Raw genomic sequence first — 18,979 nt, forward strand, 5'->3', positions numbered from 1 at the left:
CACCACCAAGAGCCAGTACCCTCTTGCAGAGGGGGCTTCATAACAAATAATGCTGTCAAAAAGGTCTTTTACTCCACGCCCAGAAAGGTTTGTTCCAGGAACACACTCCTGCGAATGGACTGGAGTTATGCACTCTGCTTGATCAACTTAAACAGCCTTTCACATATACACCATCTGCAGCCACCTATCTGTAAAGACAAATCCATGCTTTAACATCGAAAATAAAGGCTTTAGTCTTTGCTGTCTTTTGTCTAATCTGTGCTGATTCATCACACAAAATGAGCCTTCTTTTTCACTTGCAGACATAAAGCAAGCAGGACATTTTCCTGCAGTTAAAGAGTTTTCCAAATAGTCACTGGTGATACTTAGCCTAGGGTCTTCTTGTTCCCTGTCTCCAGCTGAGTCTCTGGGTGTCGGGTTACCTAGCCGGAATTGGATGTCCTTACCCTTTGTTAGGCAAGGGCTTGGTGCCAGACAGCCCCTTGCCTGGGGCTCCAGCCATTTCCCACCTCCAGGCCAGGGCACAACCTGCAGCTGCACAACAGTTCCCAGTACCAGCTGTGTTCCTCAGCAGGAACCCCCTGTAAAGGCAGGCAGGCTGCACAAGCACCATGCACAGGCTTGTGCTGGGACCAGCAGGAACTTCTTGTGCCTGGCAGGGATATGACTGGAGCCCTGCTGAGCACATACCAGACAGAGACATAAAGACCTGCGGCAAGAGGTGGGAAGTGGGGAAGAATAGCAAGAGCAGCTGGAGGTTGTTCAGTTTATTAAATTAAAAATTAGCACCTCATCTGCCTTGCAGGGGAAGAATACAACCCCTCCACCCTGTGGAAGAAGGAAGGTTTCACAGTCACAAAGGGTGAATGCTGATGATCACATACTGAGATCACGCCATGAGAGAAGGAAAAAAGAGCAACACCTGAAAACACACAGAGCTTGGCCTTCCCACTGATCAGGCAGATGCAAACCAGTGGAATTACAGGCTGACTTTGCATTGTTACACCCTACTCCTGCCAGGTAAATGCTGAGTCCTGCCCTGAGGAAAAAGGCCCCTTTGCTTTTTCCTAGCCAGTAGTAAGTCCTTTGACTCTAACTAGCTCAGTTAGCAGAGCAGGGCCACTGCTGCTCAGCAGTAACAAATGCTCATTTGAGGTAGACTTCTTTTACCATTTTTGAGAAAAAATTACTAAACCATTGTTTTCCCCTGTGAGTCTTCAAGCCAGCTTTCCAGAGCTACTTGTTTGAAGAGTAGACATAGACATAATGCACCCACAGGGTCCCTTGTCCAGTGCAACCCTCTACAATGGATTGGTAACAGTATTTAGTAATTTTATTTGCTATTTTATGTTGTTACAGTCATATTTTGATAGAAGAAACCAAAGACAACCCTTTACAACTAAACCCCTGGCACGCCAAAACAATTAATTTTGCACTTCCAGGCATGACTGCTGCCACAGTTAATTTTAAGGGTGACTTGGATTGTTAGTTACTATTTCTGAACAGGCAGTTGAAGTCTCAGAGTCCTGTGGTAGAAAGAGGCACCCACCTTTTCTGCTAAGGACCCATCAATTCTGCCATGGTTAATTTCCTTTCTCAGAAGGGCCACCTCACAAAGTCATGTGCATGAGCCGTGACTCCAGCCTGGCTGTCTCGTTGATGTCACTACTTTTGATGTCCTCAAATTCTCCACCCTGTAGAGTTAAAAATTGGAGAGGAAAAAAACGGCTCCTATAAAACATTGAAAATGAACAGTGGGAATTGATTTCTATCGGGAAAGTGAGGCTTTCCAAGAACTAGGACATATCCATGACTACTTCTTAGTCAGAACTATGTGAAACAGTGAAGATTCACTAATTTAGACTTACTCACTGGTACAGAGCAATAAATCCTTGTTGTAATGCTGTTACATGACTGCAATATGACTGTTTCCACATAACAAAGGAATATTCTTTTAATTCCTTCAAGGCATATTTTAATTAGAAATGAGTTTGTCTCAGTGTTAGAAAGCATCTGAGTAAGAAATTGCAGAGATCCTAACATATGGAGCAGCCATTCAGCCTGTTCCACTCTTACCCAAATTGCTGACTGCAGGTCAGGATTTGAGACCAGGAAGCTGGTGAGGGACAGATAATCCTTTACCCATTTCTGAACAGTCCCAAGCACTGCAGTGGCTAAAAGGCTCACCTGACCAGTTGTCAGTGATTCCAGCTCAGCTTCAAGCTGATGCATTTCATGGCAAAACCTGTTCAGCTGGTGCAGTTTGCTGGTGTTTTCCCTTGTCAGCATTGTTAGCTGATGCTGCAGGCCTACAATTCTTTCCTAGAAAGTTATAAAAAGTTGATCTGGGATGAGAGAGGACAAAAAGTGTGGAGTGGGGAAGCAGTGCTAGGCACAATGTAAATGTCACAGGTAAACAACAGACTGATCCTGCTACACCACCTGATCCCACAATAACTTTAATGCGATGTCATCTATTTGTTTTTAATATATATAAATTACAAATGCCTAAGTAAGTAAAGCAGTTAGGCAAAGTGTGGGAAAAAGAAATCCATTAGGTACATAGTACTTCTGTACCCACCTCAGCCTCTTCTGTAAGGGCAGCATAAGCGTGCTGCCTGCTTGTGCCACAGTAGCTGAGCCTTAGGCCTCACCAAACGGACACATGAACTTTTCAGACTGCACAGATTGGCACCCCAGGCATGTTCCAGAACCTGCCCAGTACTCAAACAGTTTGTCACCAAAGGCACTGAGAAAAGGCAGGAGGTGCTGAATGGCACCTGAGAACCACAGAAAAGCACTCTGCAAGAGCTTCACATAGGGAATGAACTAAGACAATGTGTTTGAGGAAAGCAAAACAGAGATTAACTACCTCCATGAAAAATAGGATGTGCACCAGCAACTGGAGCAGAGGTATGAATGATGATGGGAAATTATTGTTAAACACTATGGTCTCTTAAGGACAAGTAAAAAAATCAAACATGAGCATGTTCACAAAAGATTTTAGCATAACTTTTCAGCCCCCAGGGAAACAAAGCCTTAACAAATCATCACAACATGTCTTCCTCTTCCTGATGCCTACCTCCCATTCTTTGAGCTCCACAATATGCTCATACTCTTTCTCCATTATTCTCACTTTCATTTGCTCCATGGGTATATTAACAGAGTGGGCTTGAACTGCTTCAAAATCAACCAGCCGACCAAACTTCTCCAACATCAGATGATTGCACCTCTCCTCCAGTCCTAACAGAGGGACATTGTCAGAAATGACAGCACTACCATTCATTGGTTTATAAGAATTTCTTCCTTACCCCATCTTTTTGTCTGAGCTCTTTGGTCTTTGCTCTGTAATAAATAATTCACACAAAGCTACACAGAGCTCACAGCTGAGTCATGCCATTTGTCCTTGCCCATCATCATGCCTGTGTGGTCACTAAGCCACCACTAAGCCAATCCTAGTAAGCCACTCTCACACCACAGGCTCTATAAGACCTCTGCAGGTCTGGTGGTGCTAGACACAGCTTTGCATTTGGCTCTTGAGAAAGTGTTTTTGAATAGGGCTTGTTTCCTTCTTCAGATGTTCCAAGGGGGAAGAAATTACCAGAAAAACCTTGTGTATCTTTTGGGAAACTATTTTTTCTTTCTAGGATTTCTGGTTTACAAGTAGAAATAGCAAACATGTCCAGATTTCCAGTGTCTCATCCCAGTCAGCTCTACTTATACTAAATTCCCAAATTATTTCACACAACCTGATGACCCTGCAGTGCTGGACAACTGCTAATCCATCAAAACAGCCCACTTGATCTATTTTCTGCAGTAACCCCATGACATCTGTATGAGTACAGAGACACAGCGGTGTGTTACCTACACTCAGTGAGAGGGACAGAAGGAACATTATCAATGCCGTGTTGTTCAATGCTGTTACTCACGTTGAATCTCCATCTTCATCTCCTTTTTGTCCTGGAGCAGCTGCTTATGTCGTTCCTGGGCCTTCTTATGGATCTCTCTTTGCATTATCTTTTCATTATGTAGGTCCACAATTCTCTTCTGCAGGTACTGCAAGGATTGGTTGGTAAACACGAAAGTCTGGGAGAAGTCATGGGGAATCTCCCCATCAACCAAGCACTGTACCTGCAAAAGCAGCCAGAAATAAGCAAGGCTGGCTTTACTTATTAATGGTGATGGAGATGTCTCTTTATATCAGGTGTGTGAGCAATAGAGAACTAGTGAGTAAGGTAATATTAAGCACGGGAATGACTCTTTTTTTGGGCCAGGGAATTGTGTGAATGAATGCATTGTATCCATTCTGGCATTATTGAATTAGGCAGAATTCCCACTAGTTTCAAGTTTTTGGGGCTTTCTTGATTTTTTTTTGGGGGGGGGAGTGTCTTTTTTTTTCCACCAGGAGAATATCAGTAGGTATGGAACTGAAAGAGAATACCATGCCAAACCTATACAGCACTTGAAGACTATGTGCATTTCAGCAATGGGCCAGCCTGCCTCTCCTTACCTCATTTCTGTCAGTACAGGAGAAGAAAAAAAAAAAGGGACTTTAAAGGATATAGCAGCATGAAGTTCAGTTAACGGCACTTCCCTGCCAGAAGACCACAGTGAATCAGGAATTAAGGGCCCCAAAGAACAGTATCACCATTGTTTAGACATACACAGGCCACTCTGCATGTGCAGATGCACATCTTGAATTACCTGATGGAGTCTCAAAGGCACAACTACATACAGATCATTCAGTCTGCGCAGCTTTTCCCACTGAAAGGCCTCCAGTTCCCTGTTTGTTACATCCAGACTGGTTTCTACTTCTTTTGCCTGCAGAAAGACAAATTTTGGACAAACAAAATCCTGTGATACTTAGAATACATGAGGCAACAAGGTTCTGTTAGCATTCCTGATCCAAAAGGAAAGAAGTATATAAAAATGTGCTTTTCTTAAACTACATATGATAGGTGAGTTCCATAAGCAGACCCAAGGATCATCTACATATATTCAAGCAAGATTTTAACCTGAATACCTCTGCAAACATACACATTTATGAATGTCTCCTTAGAGAAGCCCTGTATGTATCAAGAGACAGCTGCTTTGTTTAGCTTCTGAAACACGTGTAGATCTACAGAGCCTGCAAGATAATTTTTACTGTGCTATGCCTGGAAATGCCTATTGATTCTGCATGAGAAATAAACAATTCAGACTCAAATGTTATGCCCCAGGGTGAATGTATGGCAGTTGGCACTTAGGAAAGTCTAAAAACTAAAAAATGTTGTATGTTAAGCATTCTTGATGAAACATTTTTGAGACAAAAAAAAAAAGTGCAAGACTTGCATAATGTTACTTTGGTAGCACTCTCTCTCTTCCAAATAATCCTTCAAAATAAGACATTTTTAAATTAATACAAATAACATTTCTTAATAAATGCAGGAATTCAAAATAGCTAAATGCAATTTTTTTATCAGAATAGTTTATTTATTGATTACCTGTGACAAAGAGCAAAGGAAAATATTGAAAAGCAAAATAAATAGCTGGAAGAATAGAATTTTTATGCATTTATTTTAACCTGGATTTATGTTAGGGTAAGTGTTCTTCAATCTCTGTTCCCATACACACAGAGGATAGGCCAGCCCACACCATGTGTTTCATCCAAAACAGAGAATCCATTTCTTGCTGCTGCACGAGCCTAGACAGCTGGGAAGGAACTGAACCTCAAGCCTGTATCCAGCCCCATGAAAGCTAAGGCTGGATCAACTTGATTTACCCTTTTCAGGAGAACAGGTGACCTATGTCAAGCTGCCTCCTGCCTCTGTGCTACCACAGATATCTCTTCCCAAACAGGCCTCTCAGAGGGTGAGGATTTTGTTTTTAAATCTGAGACTAGCACTAATCACTAGCACTGTATTTAACATGCTTGCTGAGAAAACACTACAATACCTTTAGTGCCAAGGCATTATATTCCTTTTTGAGGTCAGCAGCAACTTTCTTCTCCTCTGCTAAAGCTTTCTCAATGTTTATTCGATGCTGCTGCAGCTGGACAGTGTTCAGGAAGAGATCCTCACTGCAGCCTGAGAGGGAAAGGGTCAAAGAAGTGCTTACTTTCACTGTGACTGCACTGGACTTAATGAGTAGAGCTAGTGCTGTGCTCCTGCTATGCACATTCCCAGCATTCCACATAATAACACCATGGATTTGGTTCCCTAGAGCTTCCTTAAACATAAACCCATAGGCCATGTGCCTCTATGACTGGGTGAATGTCTTGGATGGATCTTTTTCTTTTTCACATTCAGACAAGACAGTTTGTTTCCAGAAGTCAGATTAAATGCATCAAAGCCAGCATTAAAGGCAAGTGCTCAAAATTAGGTTTTGTAAGTAATGCAGACCCAGTAATACGTGTTGAAGTAAAATCTTCAGTTATGTGAGCACATAGTTGTTTCTCCATAACACCCTTCACTATAAATTAGGAACTTGCTGTAGGGGTCATTTATAGCTCTATTTGTAAACAAAGCTCTATTTCATAGAACCTGGTGGTAAAGGAAGATCTGTGAATTTCTAATACTGTGATTTCAGTAATGTTAAACAAGTGCATAATTATGCCCAAATCAGCAGGCATAATGATAAAAAAGAGAGCCCAATAAAGGAAAAAAAAATTCCACATAAAGAGACAACTATGAAGAGGCTAACGCAACATGCAATTTCCCTATTAAATTAGCAATTTGGACTTTTAAATTAAGAAGTTAAGATCTTTATTTCTTTCCAATGTTCCATTGAAAAATTAGACGAACCAGGAGTTAACAAAAAATTCAATTTGTGTAAATGATTTTAAAATCCAGTTTAAAATAAAGGGAAGACAAATTGTTGGTAAGTTTGAACTTGAAAATGAAGCAGTACTGTTACATGGTCATTGACACATCACTCAAAGATTTCTTTTTTTAAAAAACCAACATCCTAGATTAGCTAAGCTTGTACAAAAGGAGGGAGAGGAGTTGCCTGCCTTATTTGAATGTGCAAATGAGGAGGATTTTGCAAAGTAAAGCTCCTAACTTTTCAGAGCAGCCTAGCAACAGGCAATTGCTGAATAAATCCACGAGGGGGTAACAGAGAGCTTTAATTAACAGCGTGAGGATCCCTTCAGAACTTCCCTAAACAGGGAGGGATCCAGCCAGGCCGGGCAACCCGGTTTCCAGAAAGTAGCTACAGCCTTACCACTGCTCCACTCCAGAGCAGAGCCTTTTCTCTCCAGTTAACAGCCGTGAAATGGTGAATGCTTCTGTACACAAAATAATTAATTCTTACTGCTTAGCTAAGTTTCATTTTTCCAATCTTTTTAAATTAGGGTAGTCTACAGTACCTGCGGTTTTATTATCTTGACCAAAGTTTCCTAGGGAAAAACACTGCACACAGGAGGGGTACACACATTCCAGCCCTTCATGACTTTACCATGCAGTGGATAATTAAAAAATAAGTGTTTGCTTTTCAAACACATGATGCTCCCCATAAAGCTAAACAACTAACACAAGGAAATAACAGCTTAGGTACCTGCTGGGTAAACAGAGTCAAAGACTACATCTTCAGATACAAAATTTTCATCAATCTTTAAGTCAGGCTTTTCATTATCCTCCTGTTCATTCTCATTTTCTTCACCTGAAAGAAACAGACACTAGCTTGCAAAACACTCCAGACCCACCAGCTATGCATTATGCCAATGTGCTGGTGAACACAAGCCCAGTAAACCATGAAAGTTATCATTCTGGTGATATGTGAATCCAGGCACTTTGTACCTATGGCATTGATCTGATGCAATGTTTTCAAAGAAATGAAAAAATAAAAAAGAGGAGGGAAAAAAAGAGAGAGAGAGAGAGATCACCTAGTAGTAGAACAGGCACAGGTGCACTCCATGTTTTTGGGACTTCAATATATTTCCTCTCTTTATATGTGTTAGGAACTTAAACAGTGTGGGCTTACCATTCTACTACAGAGATTAATCAGCCAAGAAGAATATGGAAGCACAAATGTCATAAAAGCATCACCATTGTCTGCACTTTTTGCTAATTATATCCCACTTGAAATTAAAAGCAAAGACAGAGAGAGCACAAGTTTTTTAGCTCAGTAAGACTGCCTAGCTTTAACACCTTCAAACTGAGTCACTAAGACAAATGAAATCCTTTCGTAATATGCTTAGTCCTGTGACTAATAGATGATTGCAGATGAGGTTTATGATCTTTCATTAGTCAATGGACAGATTAGCGTACAATGCCATGAATGTGACAGACTAATCACTTATCCATAGCTCCCATTGGTACAGTATAGGAAACACCTATTTAAAGCTGTGCCTCTTCCTCTGACCAATTAACAGTCCTCAGTATTGACTTACAGTATGTAAATTGCAGGAGCTGTTATCAGACCATCTGCAGTCATGTTAGAAACTAGATTACATCATTGTTACCATTCAAGATGATGGCCAAAGAACACACTGTCAGTGTATAAACAACTCTGGGTAGGTCTGACCTGCAGGTTTTTGAACTGACTGGAGTGTATTCCAGTCTGAGAGACATGTACTTGACCACATGGAAATATGTACAACAAATCCATAAAAAAAGAAGAAATTTCCAACCTGCTTCTCTTCTTACTTCTTCTTTTTCCACACACTCAACTTCCATCTTCAAAATGTTGGTCAGAAAATCAGCAAATTCATTGTTTTCTCCAAGGGAAGCTTCGAAGCTGGTATAAAGAGCTTTCTCACGTTCCTGAAGCATTGCAATCTCACACTTTCTATCCTCTATTTGTGCAAGGTAGCTCTTCAATTTTGACTAAACAAAAAACTACTTCAGTTAAAAGGTACAACCCATGCGTATGTATCTAGGATACATCTGTGAAGATCTGGAAATGCTAAACTTGTCTTTCTCTCTTGATTAAACTGATGGTGCAATCAAGCATCCCCTAGGAGTATGTTCTTAAAGCATGTGATTAGTCACTTATCTACTAAAATACAAATGTTAAGATTATTTTAAAATTAAGTATTGGAAGTTAGAAGTGACCATTCTAGTACGCTGATCATAAAGAGTTTCTTGTTTTTCAAAATTTAGCACTAGTCACTGGATCGGTGCTAAAACAAAGCCAAGGGATGCCACCCTTTACGGTTTGCTTTTGTTTCAAGCCATGAATTAATGGTACTGTTAAATTTAAATTAATGATACACATGGCCTACTTACTTGTATGTCCTCCTGTTCATTCATGAGGGCACAAATTTGCTCCTCAAGAAGGTCCTCATGTATCTCAAGTTTCTTCAGGATAAGCAGTTCTTCACAGCACATAATGCAGCGCAAGCCAGCACTTTTCATCTGCACATCCATCTTCAGTTTCTTGTGCCGCAAAAGGCAAAGTTCAGCATCAAAGTTGATGACCAGTGTGTTGATCTGGAGCAAAGGAGTGTCAAATGGGGAACAGGAAAAGCATTACCAGTGCAGTTAAGTATGCAAAGCTAGAGAAGGGAGCAGAAGGGAAAAATTCTTTCTGACAAATCAACAACTCAGAAATGCTATCTCATAGAGAGTACTGATGCACTTAGAAAGTAAATCCCAAATGTGTCTTTGTTCCCAGCACAACAGTAAAATAATCACCAGGGCTTCACGGGAATCTTTCACTGCATCCCCTCCATCCGTTAAGTATTTTACTCTTCAGAGAATGTTTTAGAGTAGTCTGTAGTTAAGAGTAGTTTATGTGACAATCCCAATATTTATTGATATGCATCAATAAATAACTCTTCTGCCTTGACAGACTTTTGAAATAGCTGCCAGCTCTTCCCTTAGACATTTTTTGGTGTTTGTGTTCAGGTACACCAAAGAATCAGTGCCCAGTAGAGGAAATTAGAGGAGAGATGCAAAGAAACAGAGCAAACCAGTGAACAGTGAACAACCTCTGGTGTACTGCCCTCTGTACCCTTCTAAGCTCTCACTTAAGAGCATCCTGAGCTTGAAGCAGCATTCTTGTGTTCAACAGCTTTGAATGAACTTTTTTTCCACACTATCAAATTATAGCTTCCCCCACACCCTAGTGCTAAGTTCCAAAGCTTAGCCTACTGTTGGATAGGAGATCTATTTTCATTTGCATGCTTCAAGCCTCCTATGTGACCATTTCATTTGATATCTCTCCTTTTAAGAGATGATTCCCACTTTCCTTTTCTATGCTATTCAGAATTTTATCACACCTCTAAAACCATTTCAGTTGCCCTTTTTTGCAGGCCAAAGATACTTTATCCACTTAGATTCACTTTTAAAAGAATCTTTTCTATGTCTAAGCATTTTGGTTACTTTGTTTTGTACCTTTTCTAATCCTACAAAGTAATTTTTGGACCAAAAAGTTGAGACTACAGTTATTTAAGAACTGACAATGTGAATCTACAAAGTTGCAGTGGTGCTGCTTTTTCTAAGTCTGTAATTTTTCAAGTTATGTCTAACATTTTACTCGTTTTTGCTTTTTTTTTCCCCTTTGATTGCTAAGATTCATGGCACAATCAATAAGAAATCTAAGATCTGTTTTTCAAGTGATAATAGTCAGAACACAGGTTATAGTTATGGATTTATAATGATTTACACTGCAAATTTGCAACAGTTAGCATTTTCCTGGACTGCAGAAAGGCAAGACTAGCTGCAACCCTCAGATAGAAGGGGTTTTGGTTTCATTTATGATCCAGTGGGATTTTTTAATCTGACAAAAATAATTTTCAATTTCCTACCTTTTTAATCAAGGTCTCCTGCAAGTATAAATTTTTTATCTTCTCCCTCTTTAAAATTTCCAGTTCCATTTCTGTTGGCTCTGCTTTCTCCATCTCAAAAGCCTCCTCTGTGACCACAGCTGATGCACCTCCAGCCTGTGCTATGGGGTCACCCTCTTCCACTGGAGTAGTTTGAAAAAACACGTGCCTTAATGCACAAGATGAGGGACACGCTTCCAGTGGTTCCTTGAGCTTTGCTTTGGCCTCCTGCTCCTCTTTGAACTTTAGGAGGACATCACTGTTGTACTCAACTATTTTTTCAGGAACCTCATCTGGGTGTAACTGAGGGATCAGGGGAATAGGGAGATGTTCTGGTACATCTAAGCTAGCCTGTATGGATTTCACTTTCTTCACTAAACTCTTGATTTCATCAATAATAGAAACCTTGAGATCCCGTAAAGACACAATCTCTTTGTTCATATTCACTTTCATGTTATGGATCTGCAAAGAAAAAGCAATTTTAGTAGGATTCTCCACCACAGGAAGTAGTTTTACCCAACTCAAGGAGGCTAAAATTAGGATTATTAATCATTCTGTGATAAGGGGACACTACATTAGTTGACTCTTTTTATGTGAAGTAATAATTGACTGTGATCTCTCATTAATATACTTGACAAAAACTTCTCTGATCTTTACAAAAGAGAATAACACACCACCCACCTGAAGCAACTGGAATTCTTCATCTGTATAAACCCAGAATTTATGACAAGAACTATTCCCTTTGTCCTAATGAGTTAGGTTAATCATTGGATATCTGGTAGTATCAGCACTACAGTGAAGAGCTGAAACCCAAGCATGAGACTAAAATGATCCAACAAATCCCCTGAGACTTTGCTTCTGTAATGCTTAGACTTTGCTGTCAAAGTTATCCAATGTCACTCTTTTGCACTCCAGCCAAATATAATGAAAAACCATTCCTATGAGAAGGATGGGAGGAAAGGAGTCATAAGGAAAGCAACAAAGATACTGCACAACATTTGAACTTATTGTGTCTTCGAGGTTAAAAGATGTGGGGTAACTAGGAGTCCTACTGTAGCAAAGTGGCTCCAAAAGACCTGGTTTCTCAGGAAGATTCCAATTCTAGAAGCAGTGATTGCCCAAGTACAAATACAGAGAGGGCACACTAGAACACTTGTCCTTGCTCAGATCCTTTTTTTTTAAAGGTATTTAATGGCAGGGGTTACTTAGCTCAGTGTTTTACTAGATTATAAGTGTAGTATTTAAAATAAATCTATAATTTAAAGATAATATATCTATACTATCTATATATCTATATTATCTACATATCTAGTAAATCTGTAATTTAAAGAGACAGGTGCTCCTGCTGAAGTACTAGTAAAGGTAAATTCTCTTTCTCATTTATAAAGAGCCACCCTGGATTGATTCAGGTTTGGGTTTGGTGAAGCACAAGACAGTTCACAAGAGAAGGGCTGATTTGTAACTAAATCTTACTCAAAACAGTGGTCTGTCCTTCAAGGCCTGTTCCCACACTCTCTGAAATAATTTCAAAAAATTTCTTCAGTGATTAATACACTATCCTAACTTCCCCCCAAAAATGGGGCAATATACACAGTTGTACATACCAAGTCTTCCAGGGCTTCAAGTTGCATCATCTTCTTTTCAGTGTTTATATGCTCGTCTTCAGTGAGTGTATAGTTAGTGGCAGTGTTCAGCCTGTAACATCCTATACTCTCCTGTGCTTCTTTGATCTCCTTGGCATCTTTGGAATCCTCATAGGTATCTCTAGGTTTGCTCTTGTATCTGGTAGGTATAAAATAAAGTTGAACTTCAAGACAGAAACCATACAAATGAACAAACAGTCATTTCATACTCTCCAACTAGTGTAGCAAAGTTAGGGAGGTGAAAGAGATTTCTTTCAGAAAAGAATGGCTACTTTGGAAAGAATACCCTTGTGCATTTAAATGAAAATCCCACGGTTTTTTTCCCCCTAAAAACTCTTAAAACGTACCTCTGTCATGGGAAAGTTTAAACCTTCACATTCATACTGAGTTCTGGGTTAAGGGAGTACATGCTGCTACCAACTTCATGGAGCCACACATCAACAATCTACCAGCTTGTAGCACAGATTACCTGATCCTACTCTACACTGTTAAACCCTCAGTAACTTTAAAAGCTTTGAATTCTGACTCTACACAGGTCCCATTCCATGCCATTCATGTCCTGAGGAAGAACTTCTATACTTTCATGAGCAGAGAATGGTTTGGGTTGTCAGGGACCTTAAAGATCATCTCATTCCAGTGCCCCTGCCATGGACAGGGGCACCTTCCACTAGACCAGATCACTCAAAGCCCCATATAACCCAGCTTTGAAAAAGAAGTCATTCAAAGATATGATTAGGTTAGATATTTGGAAAAGGTTCTTCACCCAGCGGGTGCTTGGCCACTGGAACAGGCTCCCCAGGGAAGTGGTCACAGCACCAAGCCTGACAGACTTCAAGGAGTGTTTGGACAATGAACTCAGACACAGGGTGTGACTCTTGAGGCTGCCATGTGCAGAGACAGGAGTTGGACTCTGATGATCCTTTTGGGTCCCTTCCAACTCAGGATATTTTATGATTCTGTGAAAGATGTCCTGTCCCCTTTCTTGCCTCTCTATAAGATAAAGACCAGCATGGGCCACGAAGGCATATGCTAAGTTGCATTACTTGTCCTCAGACAAGAAGCAGAACTTAAAGGGAACAGAGTCCAGTTCAAGACTCACAATTCATGCCATTCTGCCCTTCTTTTCAGAATCTTGGCTTTCAGTCCATCATATTTCTCAACAAGTCTTCTGATTTTCTCACGTCTGCTTTCTATATAACACGTGGTCGGCTTTTGGACCTGTGGTGTCTCCAGCATTTCAGCCTCTTTCTCAAAAACTGTACTTTCTGAAACAAAACATAACCATATGAAGATGTAACTATGTATGCAGCACAGTGCAGTCCCAGCTACTGGAAACTCCATCAGACAGCTCCTGTAGAGCTGATGTAAATCAGGATAGTTCCATTGCAGTGGATGTTCAGAAAGTATTCAGGTTCTTTGACTTGACTTTTAGTCACATTCTACCCATGGGGCTGATTGACAATTGATGACATTGATCTAAACATGGAAAACTATGTATAAGTGCTACTTTGCAGGTAGGTACTAAAAAAACACATCACAGCTATCTTTCTTTACCTGCACTTACACATGTATTTCTTTATCTTGGACTCAGAAAACAAACCAAGATGAAAGACAGAAATCATATTGCTGTATGAGTTAAATGGTTATCATTACCTCTATGCGCAGGGCTTGTCTCTCTGGGGATTTCCTCTTCTGCTTGTTCTGCCTTTTTAAGTGCTGTCCACTTCTCTTTACATACTGTCCACTTGCTGTCCCCATGTTTCTTACGTTGGGCATATTTCTCAGACACTGTTAGAAGGCTGTAGGTGGAAATCTGATGATTGCTTTGAATAGCATGAACAGTGAGAGCAAATTCCAGAGAGTCCCGAAACCTGGAATCCCAAATTAGATAAAACTGTCTGATGTCAGTGGGCACAACATTCCATTTTGCCTTGACCAAAAGGGCATGAATAGTGTAGTTACCTTATTACATATGCAATCATTACATGTAAATGTGCAAGTCAGTAAGTAATTGCATAGCATGATTACATCTGACACTATTATCTATTGACTTTTATCCAGTCTAGGAATGGAGATGCGCAAGAATAAACACATGAAGACCTTTCCCACTATTGAAACTTAGACCACGTTCTTCATCTGTAACTTACATCTTCCATTAAGGACTGATTGAAAACATGCTCATTGTATTCTTTTTTCCAGTCACATACTCTGTATGCCTAAGTAGTTTTTATTTATTGTGTATTTATTTTATTAATTAATCTCTTGCTCTTACCTAGATCTGTGAAAACCAACTCAAAATGCACTACATACTTAAACCTATGTTCTTGAGAAAGTTCATTTTATAACTTCAAATTGTATAGAGAACATTGTGTTAGCGATGACGGTAAAATATCTGACAGATACACAACATGTCTTAAAAACAGGTGTTCATTTCACAGGTAGTTTTTCAAGATATCAGTAAGAGTTCTTGATTGTTATTGAATGTATTGGCAAAACCCCAGGCAAACAGTCTCAAACAGCATTCTTCATATAGAAGTGAATCAGAATGAAGTAATTTTCTTCATTTGACTATCTGAATTTTCACCAAAGATTCAATAGAAGTAATTACACATAAATATGAATGTATACTCTCGCGTATGTTCCAAGTAAAATATGAACAGAATCATAGCAGGACAAATTAAATACTGATTATATGAGAGAGAGAGAGAAAAAAAAACCAATCAGATTCTTCTTCCTTGTGGGAGGTACAACTTCATAGACAATAAGCCTCATAGAAGGTCAGGGAGAGAAGTAGAAGAAAAGCAGTAATTACTGTGTTTGTAGTTTCTGCAACCCAATCAATTGTTTCTCATGCTCCCAAGCCAGCTTCTCTTGCACTAGCTCGATTCTCTGTAGTGTCTGCCTATCCAGCTCTTCAAAGATCCTATGGTTCATCTCAAACTCCTGCAGGAAGATGGAAAACCCAGCATCACATAATTTCGTTTACTAGGTCTTGATAATAAATTTTTTAACCTAGGTGCCATAGCTGCATGCACATCAACAGTATCCTTTATTTCAGAAGCTATCTCCACAGGGAACCACACTTTTTCCTGTGCTTCTTAATTGGCACAAATCATCAGATGCGATTCAGAAGTCCCAGTAATTTATATATTCTTAAAACTACCTTAATCCAAAGCACTGACCATCTTTGGCCTCAACATGATATATAGTAACATTTTAGAAGAAGGTGCCCCTAAAGGTAAATGACCCTCATAAAAGCCAGGAGTACCTCTCTGTGCAACTGCATGTGCTTGGGCAACTTCTGATTCTTTTTAAGGAGAAAAACAAAGTCTTGTCTCAGTGCATTTAACTCCTCTCTTTTCTTATTTTTCTTTTCTTCAGCTTCCTTCATTTTCCGTTCATACTCCTTTTTCTGCTTGTATTCCTCAATACTGAAAATGCATAAAAAGGAAATGGTGTTATCTCAGTGCAAGAGAGGAAAGATTACAGTTTATACAACCTTTTAGATTTCCTTGACATTCTTAAATTCCCAGTGAACTCAATAGCTCTTATGGTAAGTTAGAAATGAATAATCTTCCTGTATATTTGTACACTCCTAACATCAAAGGTCTTTGACATTTTGTTGTCTCTGTAGTCTGAAGTTAACTGCCTCATAGTACAATATTTGAATTACTGACAGAGAAAAATAGATGAAATGGAGAGAAAGGCTGAACGAACTGTGTGTTTCACAAAGAAATGACCCAAATTCAGGTCGATCAACTCGTCCCTCCTCTTTATAGGCAAAAAGAAATACATGGGCTGAGAAAAGAGCTACCAACACTTGAAAATCTCTTTCATCATTATCTAAGCATCTCTTACGTGTAGGCATCAGGATCATTAATGTCTTCAGTAGCCTCCTCCTTCTCAAGACCACTCTGGAATAAAAATATTATCTTGGCTTTAAACAAGCAGTTATAGTTTCAACAGACAATAAAGTTTCTATAAACATTAAGACAGAGCTCCCACCAGCTTTCACAAAACCAAAATAAATCTTCATTTTCAATATTGCTATTTGAGCCTTAAATATTATGTTGTTATGTTTCAAGCAGAAAAAGCAACGAAGCTGGTTTATATGTAAAAGAACTAATGAAACTTAGTTCTTAGGGACAGAGAACGCAAATCCTATAACCTTCCCAGTAGCATAAATTGTTACATCATTGCTTGTCCTAACTTCACTCGGTCCAGTAACATCTTTGCTTTTCTACCCCCAGCCTAATTCTCTTGTTTCCCCTCACTGCAACAGTGACAAGAGTCAGAGTGTCATGGACTAATTCCAAGTCACATCTGCAATTAATCTGATTGACTTTTGCTAATGCATAATATATTCACAGTTATTAGCTGTGAAGAACGACAGATGGATAGACATTGCAGTAGCACAAGCCTCATTTCCCTAGGCAATCATGCTCTGAAAAAAAGAGGGGGAACTATCACCCAACAATTTAGTTGTACTTAATTGATCTGTAATGTAACTCAGTCTCAGATGATTTGTATTTGATTCTCCAAGAATCTCATTAAGTTTAATGAAGATAGAATTTTTAAATCTTCCACGACTTAAAACTAGAATAGATACTTAATGAAGATATACTTTGAAAAGGAAAAAACTGTATTAGGATGGTCATTAAGCAATGTTGTTAGCCTGAACAATAGAACTGACCATAAGGATCTTTATATAGAGCTACTTACATATTCAAAACAATAAATCTGTAATATATGCTTTATAATTGTATATTAATCACTTCTTGTAATACTGGAGTTAGCAAGGCTCTGATATCAAAGGTTTTAATTATTCACTTATAGAAAATATTTCTGCCTCTATTCTCAATGTTATATATTCTTGTCATACTGGTAAAGAATTCCCACTAGTCATGAACAATTTAGCTGAATGACCAAAATCACAATTTCTTTTGTTTCTGTTGCCAAGCATCCTTCAAAATGTAGTCACCAACCAGTATTAAAACATACTTAAAAGTTTAATTTGTTTGATGTTGACACTTTAAAAAAGTTTAAACTGTACTGAATGTAAGTCTACTGTAATATTTATTGTGCATGATGGCACTTCTTTACTCAAGAGCTCTCACTGCTTCTTTCAAGTTGTATTTATTTAATTCAGACACTCTTAAGACTTTTTACAAATTCAGTAAAGTCTGAACATTTTCAGTGGAGAAGTTGACATCCCTCTTCTTGTGCATTATCAGTGGAACCGCTTCTGAGTTCCAGTGTCATTTATTTAAACATGCTAGAGATGATCAGCTCTGCAGTGAGTAAAGGACACCTCTAAATTCATTACTAATGCTGTCCAAAAGTGAGAGATCAATGGGATCAGCATTGTGTTGTGCTATTTTGCAAATGTAAAAAATGCATTGTGAATTTTAGATAAATGGTACTAGATGTAGGGAGAAACTACATATTTGGTATTCTCCAGTAGTATTTTTAGAATCCCCATCCAGAGCAGATTAATACTTCACTGGAATTAAACCCAAGAAAGGTATGAAGTATGAGAAATCCTTGCAATTCTTTCATTCTAAGAATACACATGACTACCTTTGAATGGGAAAGCACTGGTAGAATATTACATATGAATAACACATACTATGTTTATTTGGAGAAAAACACAAAACACTGAGAAGGAACAGTGCAGTCCCAGAGCCCATTTATTAGTGAATGTTTTGCAAGAATTGTTCTTCTAAACAGTTTGGGAAACTTCAACTTTCGCTAGGAAAGATCTTGAAGAAAAATTGAACCATGTTTGCCCATCTGGGTAGTTTCATACCAAATAGGCCTAATTCAGTGAAAGAGGGTACCAACTTACCCTAGGAGGGGGGATTATGACTTTTAGTTCTTTGGGAAGCTCTTCCTCTGACCAGAGGTCAAATGTAAAAATGTTTCCATCTCCACCACAGGTAATCAGACACCCCTCATCATGACTACAACAGATTCCCCGGATCTGCCCATTTTCATTGTCATGTACATTCATGTACCAGTAGTCCTTCAGGACACCTGCTGTGAGGTCTTTAACACTGAGAGGATAAGCACGAAGAGAGCCATCCTGCATCCCACAGAACATCAGGGGCTTGCTGGTACTGTTAAATAAATAATAAGAAACAGTAATAGCAGCAACTTCTAACAAGAAAGATCAAAATATGAAAGCAAAGCTTTTGGAAGCTGAAAGCAAAGTATGTGGACCACCCGAAGTATGTGTGATTCCACTACAAAATGTTTTCCAGCTAACTGGCTGTTCAGGAACATTCCAGCACTTGCTAGGTATCTTAGAACTAGTCTCAGCCCTGAGCTGGACAGTGTAGCAGACACCAAGTTAAAAGCTAGAGAAGCAGTTTTGTCTTTCCTGTGCCTCATTTAGTACAGATGGTGGTGAATGCAGCCAGCAGTAGATTAAAGCCTGAATTAAACCTCCCTCCTTTTGATGCAGAACATGCCTACTCTTACAGGGAACCTAATACAAGGAGTCCAAAAAGAATCCAGCCTTTCCATTCATACAGTTCACATAATATCCTAAGAAGCCTATATTTTTAGTACAAGAGAGATGAAC

General features: G+C 39.2%; 1 protein-coding gene across 1 annotated transcript in view; it reads right to left on the reverse strand.

Moving 5' to 3' along the window:
• Positions 1–1,610: 1,610 nt before the first annotated feature.
• Positions 1,611–18,979, reverse strand: part of CFAP44 (cilia and flagella associated protein 44) — a 37,750-nt gene continuing 20,381 nt past the window's right edge. Inside the window, exons 17-33 of the mRNA XM_062512528.1 lie at positions 18,242–18,512; positions 16,252–16,307; positions 15,662–15,824; positions 15,206–15,336; positions 14,047–14,264; positions 13,493–13,658; positions 12,355–12,532; positions 10,733–11,212; positions 9,210–9,413; positions 8,612–8,807; positions 7,537–7,641; positions 5,935–6,065; positions 4,705–4,821; positions 3,930–4,131; positions 3,083–3,243; positions 2,188–2,322; positions 1,611–1,694 (exon numbers count right to left, since the gene is read on the reverse strand). Of these exons, the coding sequence (XP_062368512.1) occupies positions 1,611–1,694; positions 2,188–2,322; positions 3,083–3,243; positions 3,930–4,131; positions 4,705–4,821; positions 5,935–6,065; positions 7,537–7,641; positions 8,612–8,807; positions 9,210–9,413; positions 10,733–11,212; positions 12,355–12,532; positions 13,493–13,658; positions 14,047–14,264; positions 15,206–15,336; positions 15,662–15,824; positions 16,252–16,307; positions 18,242–18,512 (2,998 nt within the window). The remainder of the gene's footprint in view (positions 1,695–2,187; positions 2,323–3,082; positions 3,244–3,929; positions 4,132–4,704; positions 4,822–5,934; positions 6,066–7,536; positions 7,642–8,611; positions 8,808–9,209; positions 9,414–10,732; positions 11,213–12,354; positions 12,533–13,492; positions 13,659–14,046; positions 14,265–15,205; positions 15,337–15,661; positions 15,825–16,251; positions 16,308–18,241; positions 18,513–18,979) is intronic.

The sequence above is a fragment of the Cinclus cinclus genome, chromosome 2 (genome assembly GCF_963662255.1).
Source record: "Cinclus cinclus chromosome 2, bCinCin1.1, whole genome shotgun sequence".
Classification (NCBI taxonomy): domain Eukaryota; kingdom Metazoa; phylum Chordata; class Aves; order Passeriformes; family Cinclidae; genus Cinclus; species Cinclus cinclus.